Below are 12,754 nucleotides of genomic sequence, written 5' to 3'. Positions count from 1 at the left end.
TCACACCAACGCACATAAAGTAAGTTTGAAAAAGGAAGGAAGTCAGAGAGAAATTATTTTGGACACTAACTCTTAGATGAACTGTCCAGGATAATCCACTTGGCGCAGGGAAGAAATAGTGCTACTTTTTAGATTTTCTAAATGTCTCCTTCTTTTTTGTTCTCTGAGGTACTTAATGCATGCTTCTATGTAAACAATCCATAATTAAAAGACAGAAAAGTAGTTGGGTGCAGTGGCACACACCTATCGTCACAGCTACTTTGGTAGGCTGAGGCAGGGGCATGATGAATCAATCCATGGACTCAAGGACAGCCATTGGCAACACAGCAAGGTCACCATGTCTTGGAAAAGGGGAAGGAGCAGCGTGTACAGTGGTATACACCTATAACCCCAGCATTTCCAAAGCTGAGGCAGAAGGACCACAAATTGGGGGCTATCTTGGACTACCACAGTGAGAGCCTAGCTAAAAAAAATAAATAAAAAATAAAAACAGTGTCTAGGTTTGGATTCTAATTTTTTTTATTCCTAAAATATTGGGGAAAAAAAAAAAACAACTGAAAGCCCACTGACGTGCTGAGAGACCGCACATCACCCACGCCAAGGCACCTCAATCAGAAACTTCTGACCATCAGCAGGGCTTCCAGCTCCTGCCTGGCAGACAGTTGGGGTTAAGAAGAAACCGGTCCATGTAAATACTGCAAGGCCCTCACTCCAACACTAGAATGCCTGCTTGCCAAGTATGGGTACACTGCAGAGCTCTGGGGAGACCCCGGGGTGAAGGAAACCCAGGCCCCTTAAAGCACACTGGCTTTCCCCAAGGGAAAGAGATGCTAATTAATGGGGCCAGGAATGTGCAATTACAGGGGAAATCCTAGGAAAGTTTTACAACAAAAGAAATCTGACCTAGACCCTCCCCGGAAGGAAGGGGAGGGGAGAATTAGCTACAAACTGTGGCGGGAGTAGTTTGAATTCGAATGGAGGGGGGGAAGTGCTAGAAGCCCAAGGGAGGGTAAAGACCAGTTAAAAGGCCAGCGCGGGGTGAAGCGCGAGGACCTTGTTGATCGTACTAAGGATTTTTAGACTTTATCCCAGTGATGAATTTCACACACAGGATGGCAAAACCAAACCAAACCATGTCATCTGAAGCTGGAAGCCTGGCTTCCAAGAGACCAGAACTGTGTGGTGGAGAGGCCAACCGGGATAGAGTAAGAAGACAGTGTTGTAAACAGGACATGTGGTGGATGGAAAAGAGGGGTGGGCAGGCAGGGTACAGAGGTCTGGGTTCCCTTTGGACTTGAGTGCAGGGTGCTGCTGGGGACCCAGCTGGCGTGTGGCTAAGAGGGAGATATCACAGCGCAGGCACTCAAGTGTCTGCAGGTATCAATGCGCAAGATGTCCTAAGGAAGGGCGGAGAGGAGAGGGGGCCCAGGTCCCACATTCGCCTGAGTTTAACATGTTAGAAACTTGAGAAGTGGCCAGAGCCATAAAGGACATGTCCAGAAAGACTAATGATATATTCACAAACGTCTAGGACTTCAAACACTGCAAGAGTCATGGGAGAAAAGAAAGAAAGGGCCTCAGAGCTATATCCAGGAAGCAAAGCTCCTCAGAGAGGAGACAGGGATGGTAAATGCAGTTACAGTAATCTGGAGGACAGGAGACGGCAAACTACACAGCTCAATCAATCAAGGGGCCTGGTGGTGTGTTTTGTTTGAGTCAAGTTCTTGACTGTGTAGCACAGGCTGGCTCTGTGATCCTCCTGTCTCAGTCTCCGGAGCGCTGCCCCTGTCCAGGTCCAGTGCTCTAAGACCAACCACAGAAGTAGCCTCAGCTAGAAAAGAATCTAGAGAGAGAGAGAGCAATCGGGAGAGATGGCTCAGCAGGTGAATAAAGGTGTCGGCTGCCACCCCGACTGTTTAATTCCCAGAACCCACACAGTGGAAGGACAGAAGCAACTCCAATTGTCCTTTGATCTCCAGGAGCATGGCATACATGCATTTGCACACAGACAGACAGACACACACACAGACACACATACACACACACCAGGGAGGAACTGCAGAGGACTGCTTAGGAAACCAGGAGACTGGCTTTTCTTGAGGAAGCTGTCTCGGGATAGGAGGAGCAGGAGGCAATCTGAGAGGACGCTGCTTCACACTTTTCTCACTGTGCCGTGAGGAAAGGCGCTGCCCAGAGAGGGCTGAGCATGCACATCCCCCTCTACAGAAAGGATGGTGGGAAGGCAGTGCAGGGCTGAGGGCTGAGGGTTGAGGGTTGAGGGCTGGGCTGGGCTGGGCTGCACTGCGATGCTGCAGCTGCTCCTGGACCTACGGTGGGTCCTGGGGTCCGCAGCGGCTACTCAACTGCTCCTTCTGGCAAGTTGGCATCTCCAGATTCTAACTTCTTTCCCTACACAAACAAGTACTACTTACTTTAAAGTAAGCTGCTCCTCTTTCCTGCCTCTCTGTGTGTGTGTGCGCGCGCGCGCGCGCGCGCACGCAGTGTACCCAGGGGACAACCACAGGTGCTGGTCCTTGAATTCCACCTCGTTTGAGACAAGAGTCTACTCTTTTTCTGTTGCATATAGCAAGCTTCCAGAGTTGGTCTTGTTTCCACCTCTCTGGAGCCCTGGATTACAGATGTCAACACCTCCACATCTCCAGCTTTTATGTGGGTGGAGAATCTGAACTCAGGTCAAGGTAGTGTGGCAAGTGCTTTACCACTGAGCCCTCTTTTTTTTTTTAAGTGACTGCCAGCCACCACACAGCATGGCAGCAGTAGTGCTTACGGTGCCTGAGACTGTTGGTAGGCACTATGGCAGCCTCACTTAGAGACTGCTAGGCACTGTGAGGGGAGGGGCAGGGCAGAGATGGGCACAGACCAGGCACCCTTCTCTAAAACCTTGACTCAGTCAAAGAAAGTGTGGGTGCCCTTCCTGGTGTACGGCATAAAGAAGGGCTAGGCGACATGGCAGCAAAGAGCATTGGCATAGCCAATAACTCTGGCAGGCACCCATCTAGGATAGGCACTTAAGCTAATGGCTACTTTTACCTTGAAGTTGTCCGGGGGTAGACAATAGACAAGAGTAACCTGAGCAGCTGGGGGCTCGGGGACCAGCACTGGGTTGTTAGGAAATTGAGAAAAGTGCTGTTGCCTCACTGCAGAGAAAATATACGCTCTGTTCCCAAACCCAAACCACAAGACGGCCAAAGGAATTTTAATATCCAACTTTTAATTTTTCAAACAGTAATAGAGTGAAATCAACTTGAGTCTAAACTAGCGTATTTTCTTCTCATTGAATCAAGTGTATTTTAAAAATATGTATGTATTATGTATGTATATATATATACATTATGTGCTGGGCAACAGTACGTATCATGTTACTAGTGGGCTCAAAAAGTCTGAATACCACTGAACTAATTCAGCACCCCCACGTTATTTATTTGGACAGGGTCTTATGTAGCACAGGCTAACCTTGAACTCAGCATGTAGTTGAGGATGACCTTCAGCTTCTGATTCTCCAGCCTCCACCCTTGAAGTGCCGGGCTTGCAGTTGAGTGCTGGGATTACATCTGGTTTATGCAGTAGGGAAAATAGAACCTAGAGATCTGTCTATTCCAGCCAGGTACTCTAGTAAGCAAATTACATACACCCCCAGCCCTAAACACGCACCCCTTCACTTTTAGATGGCGAAACAGAAGCTGAACCACTTGTCCAACTCCAGTTAATGACAAAGCTGAGGAGTGCATCCAAGTCTCTAATAGTTTTCAATAATTTCCTCACTAAGAAAGACTCTCAAAATGCAAATACACCAGAGTAAGGAATTAGTAGAGTAGGGGGTCATCTCTTAAACCTGCTGCCTGGAGCCAGTTTGGTAAAGAAAATGGTAGAATGGGGATGGGGGAGTTGCACAGCATGGAGCTCAAACAAAATCAGTTTGAGGCCCCACCCCTCACCCCAGTGCTGTGGGGCATGGCAGAGGACACGGCTTGACACACAGAATGAAGACACTAGTATCATCTAGACAATTGGTTCTATACAAGGAGTCTGTTTCCGTGTCTGGGAAGGTGGATGAAGGCCATGTGCTCATGTGGCTTCAGCAGATTTTATTAAATGAGATGTTCTGAGTAACTACCTCTGTTCCAGCCAGAAGCCCTTTCTTTCACTCAAACACGCTGGGTGTTCAGTATTCGTTGTATAATTATATTCCAATGTGATATAAGTCAAGTTCGTGGTTCTAGACCTGTCCATGGGAAGCAAGTGCTGGGCACTGATGGAGAGTGGTACTAGGAGGTAAGAGTCCAAAAGGGAAAGTCCCCAAGTCAGAATTCAGGCCAGAACGCTGGACCAAGTTCATTGCATCAGACGCCAATCACAGCCACTCAGCAATGCGCTCTGGGCTCCAGAGTAGAGGGAAGAGGGGTGAGCAGACAGCTGATGTAAACATCACCCAGGCCTTCAGCATGGTGAGTTAGAAGCAAGTCAGGCACCTTTCCCACTACGCGGTAATAGGAAGAATGGCTAACTGCAGGAGTCCCAAGGAAGTCACCTTGAGAGGCTGCTGATGTGTCCCCAGCCAAGAGGGGACAGGGTCTGAAACTACTGTCAGGAATGTCACCTTCCACTCACTCCTGCTCAGTAGCCCAGGCATTAAGAAGCTGCAGTTGGACAAGGGTTTTGAACCCAAAGCCATCTTGCTTTGCTGTGGGTTGTCTCCCCAGGAAGCAAGCACGGTAGAGGAGCAGCAGGCCTGAGATGGAGGTGCCAGGGGTGACCTGGGGTTTTCAGTGATCTGTGCTGATCCTGCCGCCAGCCACTGAGTACAGAGCAGCTTTGCCTTCAGTAGGCCTCAAAGCCTGGAATCTGGTGGTTTAAAGTTCTCCTCTACCTCTGAGGTAGAGGGTTGCTCCACAGGGAGCCAGGAATGAGAACAACTTCCTCCGGGGGCTGGTGAGCTGGGGCTCAGTTCTGTGAGGATCCAACCAGCTTAAAGGTATATACAGAAGGTCTTGGAAAATCCACAATGCACCATCAAATGTAGGACTTGCCACATACCTAAAAAAATCAAAGCACAAGACCCCAGGAACCTCCCCTAGCCTGCTAAACAGAGATGAACAAACCTTCCAGGTAGTAAACTTCACCAAGAAGCAAAATTGAGAACTCAACACAGGTGCTTTTACGACAAAAAGATACACACATCCCTGTAATTCTTTTATTGATCAAGTTCAAAATATAACGGGTACAGTTTTTTTTCCCCCTGGCAATACAAGTCTGTTAAAGTGACAGGTGCAGTTTGTAGGGAGGAGGAATCAAAGGTTGGTGTCCCACATCAAATCCCTCAGTGTTCAGACATACAAACTGTTTTCAACTCATGTGGCTTAGACAAGCCACTTAGCTGCAGCTCAGTGACATGGCAGTAAACCTAGACCCGGGGGTGGAGCCCAAGAATCTGCATTTCACCCGCTCCCCTGGGGAGCTGGTAATATAGGTCATGTTTGGGCTTTAGTGAACTACACAGCCACAGAACCTCCGTTCTCTACTGTCCACACGGATGGCCTCTGAGGTTGACTTTGAGCCCTAGGTGACCCATCCTCACAGCGGGAGTGTGTCCCTCCTGCCTCGCAGTTCCTAAGGAATGGCGGGCAGGGTCAGGCAAGTGGCTCGCTCTTGGCAGTGTTATTAGCATGCTACACCCCAACACCAAGAGCCTGCCTAGTCTGTCCAGAATTTTTGTTCCTTCTGGAGAAAAGACAAATAAAAACAGGAAATGCATTATAGCTAAGACCCCAAACATGCACTAGCTAAGAATGGCTCCTGCTTGTCTTCTCATTACCCCAAAAGTGTGTCCCAACATCTAAGAGGCCAGATTCATCTCACCTTAAAACGATATACATTTATATTCGAAACCAAGGTAAGGCTTCCCCTTAAAATGCCTACCCACCCTGCCCATCTGACCCCATCTAAAGCTTCAACAGGAAGCCATGCTTTGTTTCAATGTCCGCAATACCAACAAACCCAAACCCACCCTCTCGCTAATAAGGTGGCATAACTCCAAGGCTGAAGGAGAAAAAAGCCCTTCCCCATGGTGCTTTACAAAAATACAACTAACTAGTCCTGGTGCTTCAAGGCAGTACAGAAGCTGAGTCTGTCCGAGGAGTTAGAATCTGGGTCCTGCACTGGCAGTGACCTGGAGCTCTGCCTCAATTTCCTTACATTTACTATAAGAATAACAACCGTCCTTAACACAGTGCCCTTGTGAGGATAAATTAACTGATGTGTGTAATCCACTTAGCAACATGCCAGACACAGTAAGAGGCTATGTAAGCATCCGCTATTATTGTTGGAGTTGTTAGTTATTTTAAACCTCCAGGACGCCTTAAGTTATCCCTCACCATTCCCCAGCATCTGAGACTAAACGATGCACCTGCTAAGGGCCAAATCGAACCATTTTTGTCACTTACTGAGAAAGCAGCACCGTCCCCATCTTACAGGACATATGTGCAAAGCTTTGGAGACAAACTGAGTTAACCTGTCCCAAACCACAGGTTAGGACCCCACCTCCGTGTAGCTGGTGAATTTCAAACCCAGGTCTGTGTGGCTTCAGATTCACCATGGAACTTCAGATTCAAAACAAGCAGCCTGGGCCGCCAGTCACAAGACTCAACTGATCCCCACCACACCAAGGTCTCACTCAGTTCTCTGCTCCTGAATCTCCGCTTGGCTTGCATAAATTGGAGCAAATACCGAGCCACTTGAACCCAATTAGGCAGTAAGTCAGCCTGGAAAAAAAAAACACGCAATGCATTCCAGAGGTCAAAGTAGAAGAAGCTGGCTCGGATGGCAGCCTTTGCCGGCCACTTCCATGGAAGTTAGTCTCTGCATGCAGACACCAGCCTACAGCCAGGGAGGTGCCTACCACACGCTTGAGTCCCACATCCGGACCAGCATCGGGAACAAATTGCCTGAGTCTTAAGTCAACACAAAAAGACAGTTTACTTTTCTTTCTTTTTTTTAAAGGAAAGTCCTATTTCTCTTTCGGTTTAGGGTGGCGGTTAGTATGTAGTTAGCTACCTTCCCCACCAAAACAAAAAGAAAAAAAAAAGCGGGGGGGGGGGGGAGGCAAAGGATAAATAGCGAGAGAGCTTCCCCAGCCTGCAGGGTGCTGCGACACCCACCTGAAACTCGACCAACCTTTCCAGAGAGCCCAGCCCCGGAGGGCGTTTCCCCAGCGCATCCCAACAACTTGTCCCTCCCGGGTAGGAGGCCGACGCCCTCGACTTCAGTTAGGGCCACTAGACTGACGAGCCTGAGCCCCTCCCGCCCTCCAGTTTCACCCCCACCCCCCAAACACCACCCTATCATTTCCGCCGAAGGCGCAAACACCAGAGCAATCGCTTCGCCTTCAAGGCCACCTTTCACTACGTGCAGAGCGCAGCGGGAGCCACCGCGGAAAACCGAGCAGAGGGCGGGGGGGGGGGGGGGGGAGAGGAGGCAGGGAGTCGAGGAGGGGGGGGGGCGCTCGCTAAGGAGACCGTCACCTTCTCAGGGCTTCGATAGCTTCGGGATCCTCGGACCCCGGGCGCGGGGTGGGAGCCCCCGTAAGACCGAATGCAAAAGTGGGGTGGGGGTGCCCCTGGGGCCAGCTCCCCCAGAAGCCACCTCGCTGGAGGGCGGCCGTCGGGGCGATGGCGTAAGCCTCTCGCCCCCCCAAGCACGACAACAGCCACGGTGACAAAATGGCAGCTCGGTGCCCGACAGGCGAGCCACCGGCGTAGAGCCGGGGACGGCCGCCCCTGCACCCCGAGAATGCCAGGCACCCTGGGGCTGGGTCTCCCGCCGGCCTAGCAGTGCAAATGACGAGGACAGGGGCCCGCAGGTCCGAGCCGGTCGAGAGCCCCCGGGCCGCCTCGCCCTCTCTAGACCCAATCCCCAGGCCCGCGCCGCCGAGCTTCTGCTGCGCCTGTGCGCGCCCGGGTCCCCTCCGCTGGGCACCCGGGTCCCCGCCGAGCCGGGTCCGCGGCCGCCGTGGGGGAGGGGCGGGCCGCCGGCGCCCCGGGAAACATGGCTGCTCGTCCTAGTTCGGCGGCGTCGCGGCCACCAGTCCCCGAGATGCGACTTGGGAGAGAGGTTGCAGAAGGTGGGTGCGTGGGGGCGGCGGGGGGACGGGGCTGTGGGGAGGGAGGCTCCCCGGAACGATCTGTTTCCCAAAAACGTTTATTTGAAAAAACAAAAAACCAGAAAAACAACAACAAAAAAAGCCAGTTCCTCCTCCCCCACCCCTTTTGTCCCTCTTTCGAGAGCTTTCTGCCCTCCCCTCCCCCATGCGCAGCAAGTGCCCCCTCCCCCGCCACCCGCGCGCCCCACCCCGCCGGGAGCCCCGGGGCCGGCGAGTGGGCCGCGGACTCACGGCGAGGGGGCGAAGCGTGAGAAATCGCGCCCAGCCCAGAGCGCCCGCCCCTCCCCCAGCGCACACACTCGGGGAAGTTTAAAGAGCCGGTTCGACCCGCTTTCCGTTTCGCTCCGGGTTGGCTAGTACTGTGGATCGCTCGGGCCGGCCCAGCGCTTATGCGCACCTACTCGCGGCGACCCCGGAGCCCCCCAACTACGTACAGGGGTCTTCCGGAAAGTACGCGGGAAGCCCGCGTCCGGCCCCCTCCCCCAGCACCACACCCAGCCCCCTCCACCCCCGGGATCCGGCACGGGGACTGGGTCGGGACGCCACCGGCCGAACCCGGTAGCCCCGCGGCAAGTCCTGCTGCCGGCGGCGCCCCCTCCTCCCCGCCCTGCGCGCCATAAGGCTGTAGCACGTCTCCAGTGCACAGCTGCGTGAGGATGGGCGGACGGCAGAAAAGGAGCTTGTTTTCAAAAGTCTTACTCAGGTTTGGAGGGAGGAACTAGGGGAAAAGAGGAAACGAGGCCTGCCTTTGTCAGGATTCGAGGGGCCAAGTGACTGGGGGGCGACAGGTCAGCGCAACGTGCTGCGCGAGCCCCCAACTCGCCCGAACCCCAGACACCTAAGCTAGACCTGGGATCTTCCCGCCCGCGAGACCCTTCTCCCCACGATCGGGCCTTGAGGGGAAGTCGGCCAGGGTTTCCACCCCAGACCCTAGGGTCTCTCGGATGGGCCAACTCGTAGGACAACACGAGTGTGTGAAAGCGAGAGGGAGACAAAAATAAACAGGAGCGTTCGAGTCACCCACCCACCCTCACTTCCCCTAGCAGTGGGCTCGCGCCCAGCCTGCCTGTTCCCACCGGTGTAAGTTTCCTCCTGCCATACTCCCGCCGCTGCCCAATCCATAACGGCGACGGCCAGACGAACTGCCCATCCCAGAGCTGCGTGCCAGCCGTGCCCGCAAGAATGTAGACCGGGCCAGTCCCCACAGCAGCACCAGCTCTGGGCACCTCGGGTCCTGATAAAGTTTCCCGTGCCCATTTATTAACCAGGAGCCGAATGGCTGCCAGGGAGCCCACCCCGGGAGAAGCAGGGACCCGGAGGTGGGGTAGCTGGTGCCGATGGGGCATCAGGGTGCCAAGGCTGGCATCTGGGGAGGAAGCCGGGGGCCAGGGGCTCACCGGGACGCAGCCTTCGGGCAACTTACACTAGCGAACGCTCGTGGTTGGGGAGGCGTGAGGATTATCTGAGCATTTGCACACTCCACAATCCCTCCCCCTCCTTCTAAGGTAACCCCCCCCCCCTTTCCGCGAGGAAGAAGGGAGAAAAGACAGCATCTGGCCCAAAGGTGGGGTGGAAAGAGTGAGAGAGAAAGGAGAAGAAGGAAGGCAGGCAGAGAAAGGGAGGGAGGGAGAGAAAGGGCGCGTTCACGAACACGACAAAGTTACAAATATGGCTCCCCACCTCTCGCCTCATCCCCGCAGAGAAACGAAGACGCGCTTTAAACTCGAGCCATCTCCCAACTCCGCAGCAGCCGGGTCCCCACGCGCTCTCCCCGGGGGCCTTGGGCCACATTGATCAGAAACTAAACCGGACCCGCGAATCCCAAAACTTATTGTGTGCGAGAGAACGAGCGAGCGAAAGAGAGACGGCAAAGGGAGGGGGCAGGCGCGGGAGGGGGCGGAAAGGGGGGTACGTTTCTAAAATATAACACCCCCTTTTTGTTGTTTAATCCAGGAGGCAGCCCATCTCCTCCCCTCGATCATCTTTTCCATCCAGACGCGAGTCGTGGGAGCTGAGAGCTCGGACGAGGGTGAGATCGCCGCGTTCCCTCCGACCCGAACGCGTGCGCCCCGCCGGCCCCCAGCTGGGTGCACACTCGCACGCACACCCTCGCACCCATACCCGCACACGCGGGAGCACACGCACAGGTAGTCACACACCAAGGGCAGCGGCGGCGGTGGCCAGAACATGCTCCGATGGCATTGCAAACCCCCCCCCCAATCCAACCTTGCAATTCATTTGCAGTCCGACCCCAAGCCCTACACCACCCCGGACCCCCTTCCATAAAAAAAAGTGCCTTGCCCCCAAACACACACGCACACATAACACAAAGTAGGAGAATGGACCGACAGAGATATTTTTGGCAAATGCTCACATCAGAGGGCGTCCTGTTCCGCAGCTCTAAATGAATCCGTTTGTCCATATCCATCTCTCGCGCTCTCTCTCTGCAGAGGATCCTGCGCCAGCGAAATTCAATCAATAAACCCCGAACCCACGGCCGCGCGTTTTAGGACTTTGAAGGCTCAACCAGCTCCGCTCGGTTCTCGAGCCCCCAGCACCCGCGGCGCACACTAACCTGATCGCCGTGAAGGCGGGACCTGCGGCTCCGGCGTGGAGCGGCGGCAGCACGAGCCAATCGAGTGGCGAGGCTCCGGATGCCAGCCAATGGTGACGGCGGCGGCGGGGGGCAGGGTCCAATGGGCGGCCTGCGCAGCGGGCCAGGGAGGCTCAGCCATTTGGCTGTGGTGCCGGAGACGGACCCCTTTAGATACCCGGGCGGCCGAGGAGGAGCGCGGCTGCAGCTTGGTGGCTGCGCGCGCGGGGGGCGGGAGGGAAGGCAGGGCAGGTGCGTGGACCTGAAGGTTCGTGGCCGGGGGCGGGGCCGCAGGTGCGTGGACGCGGGAGGGGCGGGGGCATCCTCTAGGTGCTTGGCGGGCGGACGAGGCCTGGGGCGCGCGGGCGCCGGCCAGGCCCAGGGAGGGCGCGCATTCTGGGAGCGCAGGAAGGACAGATCACACCCTGGGCTGCCCACTCAGCGCATCCCTTCGGACTGGGTCTACTTCCATCCTTGCAATTAAATAAGCAAGTCTAAGCGCATGATGTTCCCACCTTCCGAGGAGCGAGGGCAGGATTGCGACCCAGAGGCTTGGCATTCTGATGTCCTGCCAGGGCAGCCTTAAAAGAAGCGATTCCCCGAGAGCCACCGGAGACCTTGTGTAGGGCAATAATTGAATGAAAAGGCCGCGGATGCAGAACTGTATAGAATATTAAAAAATGCGAAAGGAAGGTGCTAGTAAGTGCCGATTCTCAGAGCCGAACATAATTTACGGGCTTTATAGGTTTTGTTGAGAGAGAGCGTTGCACGTTTCATTCTAATCGCCCACCAGAGTCGTTTGGTTACATCTGAGTTGCCACGGAGTCGCTAACTGGAACACTTATCGAGGTCTTTCGGTTGCTTTGGGTTTTGTTTTTTGTTCACACTTATCGAGGTCTTTCGGTTGCTTTGGGTTTTGTTTTTTGTTCGACCACGTTGCGTTTTTAAGAGACCTTAAAAGCCTTGGTTCCCACTGGGTTTCCAGCTTCCTATGGGCAACCCTGGGACCTAATGCACTGCGTGGATATCTGTGGCTGTGGACAAATCACGGGGATGACTGTCAACAGGGACACATGTTTAACGTCATCCACACAACTGTATCGTAGTGTCTGTTTCTCTTCGTCTACGTTCTTCCGCAAATACCCCGAGGTAGTTTTATCTTTGTGAATACATTGGAACTGAGCATTTTATTCAGTAAATTCTTTTAGATCAAATAATAAATGAATTTGAAAGCCGATAAATATTTATTCTAAGTAACTGGAAGTACGAAATAAAAACGTCATCTGGGTGAATATGGCATAATTGTTTGAAGTTGTTCATTTAACATTTCTTATCTTTAGATTTGGTTAACCTATACAAAGACTGTGTAATTGGAATTTTTCAATTGTATTGGTTCCCTTCTAAAACACAGGGGACTCCTCTTTGCCATTGAATCGGTTGGTATTTCCAGATATGATAGGTAACGTTTTTAAAGCAATAGCTTTTCATCACAAATATATTAGAGGGTATGGTGTGCAGAATCTATATAGCAGGAGTCTTGAAATTTATATTCTTTGGGATGGTAAATGCTCATTTGCTACTTAAACTTTGAACCATAGTTGAGGTCCCTGCTAACAGCAGAATTGTGAGAGAGTCCTTTCTGCAGAAATAACTCCTTCAGAGTCCATCTAAGCAGAGCGGTGCCCCATTCTCTGCTAAGTAGAAGCAAAGGGCTCACGTGACAAGGACAGAAGAGAACTACTTGGAACCCACACCCCCTCACACACCCTTCACGGAGAATATACAGAAACAAAGTTATGAAAAGGCAGGCATTTCATATGGTCTGAAGAGAAACCAGAGTACTAGAGACTAAATTATAATAGAAAAAAAAAGAGGTTACCTCATCACTGGAAGTATTAAATGTACCTTATTTCTGGAGCATCACACCTTTACAAATGTTGAATAACAGCTTTTGTATTTAGTGTCACAAAATTGAAAGATGTCAT

The 12,754-nt window shown here is 52.9% G+C and overlaps 1 protein-coding gene and 1 pseudogene across 2 annotated transcripts in view; one reads left to right on the top strand and one right to left on the bottom strand.

Annotated features, from left to right (window-relative positions):
• Anp32a (acidic nuclear phosphoprotein 32 family member A) overlaps nt 1-10,756 on the bottom strand; it is a 38,877-nt gene extending 28,121 nt beyond the window's left edge. The window contains exon 1 of one of the 2 annotated variants that reach the window (XM_059268054.1): nt 10,551-10,756. In XM_059268054.1, the coding sequence (XP_059124037.1) occupies nt 10,551-10,604 (54 nt within the window). In that variant the 5' untranslated portion in view covers nt 10,605-10,756. Of the gene's footprint in view, nt 1-9,856; nt 9,971-10,550 lie in introns of those variants that run through there. The other variant, XM_059268053.1, reaches the window with a different exon arrangement.
• LOC131915095 (protein SPT2 homolog) lies at nt 7,540-12,071 on the top strand (annotated as a pseudogene).
• The last annotated feature ends 683 nt before the right edge of the window (nt 12,072-12,754 follow it).

This window comes from Peromyscus eremicus, chromosome 7 (assembly GCF_949786415.1).
Source record: "Peromyscus eremicus chromosome 7, PerEre_H2_v1, whole genome shotgun sequence".
Lineage (NCBI taxonomy): Eukaryota > Metazoa > Chordata > Mammalia > Rodentia > Cricetidae > Peromyscus > Peromyscus eremicus.
This window is presented reverse-complemented; position numbering and strand designations above follow the sequence as displayed.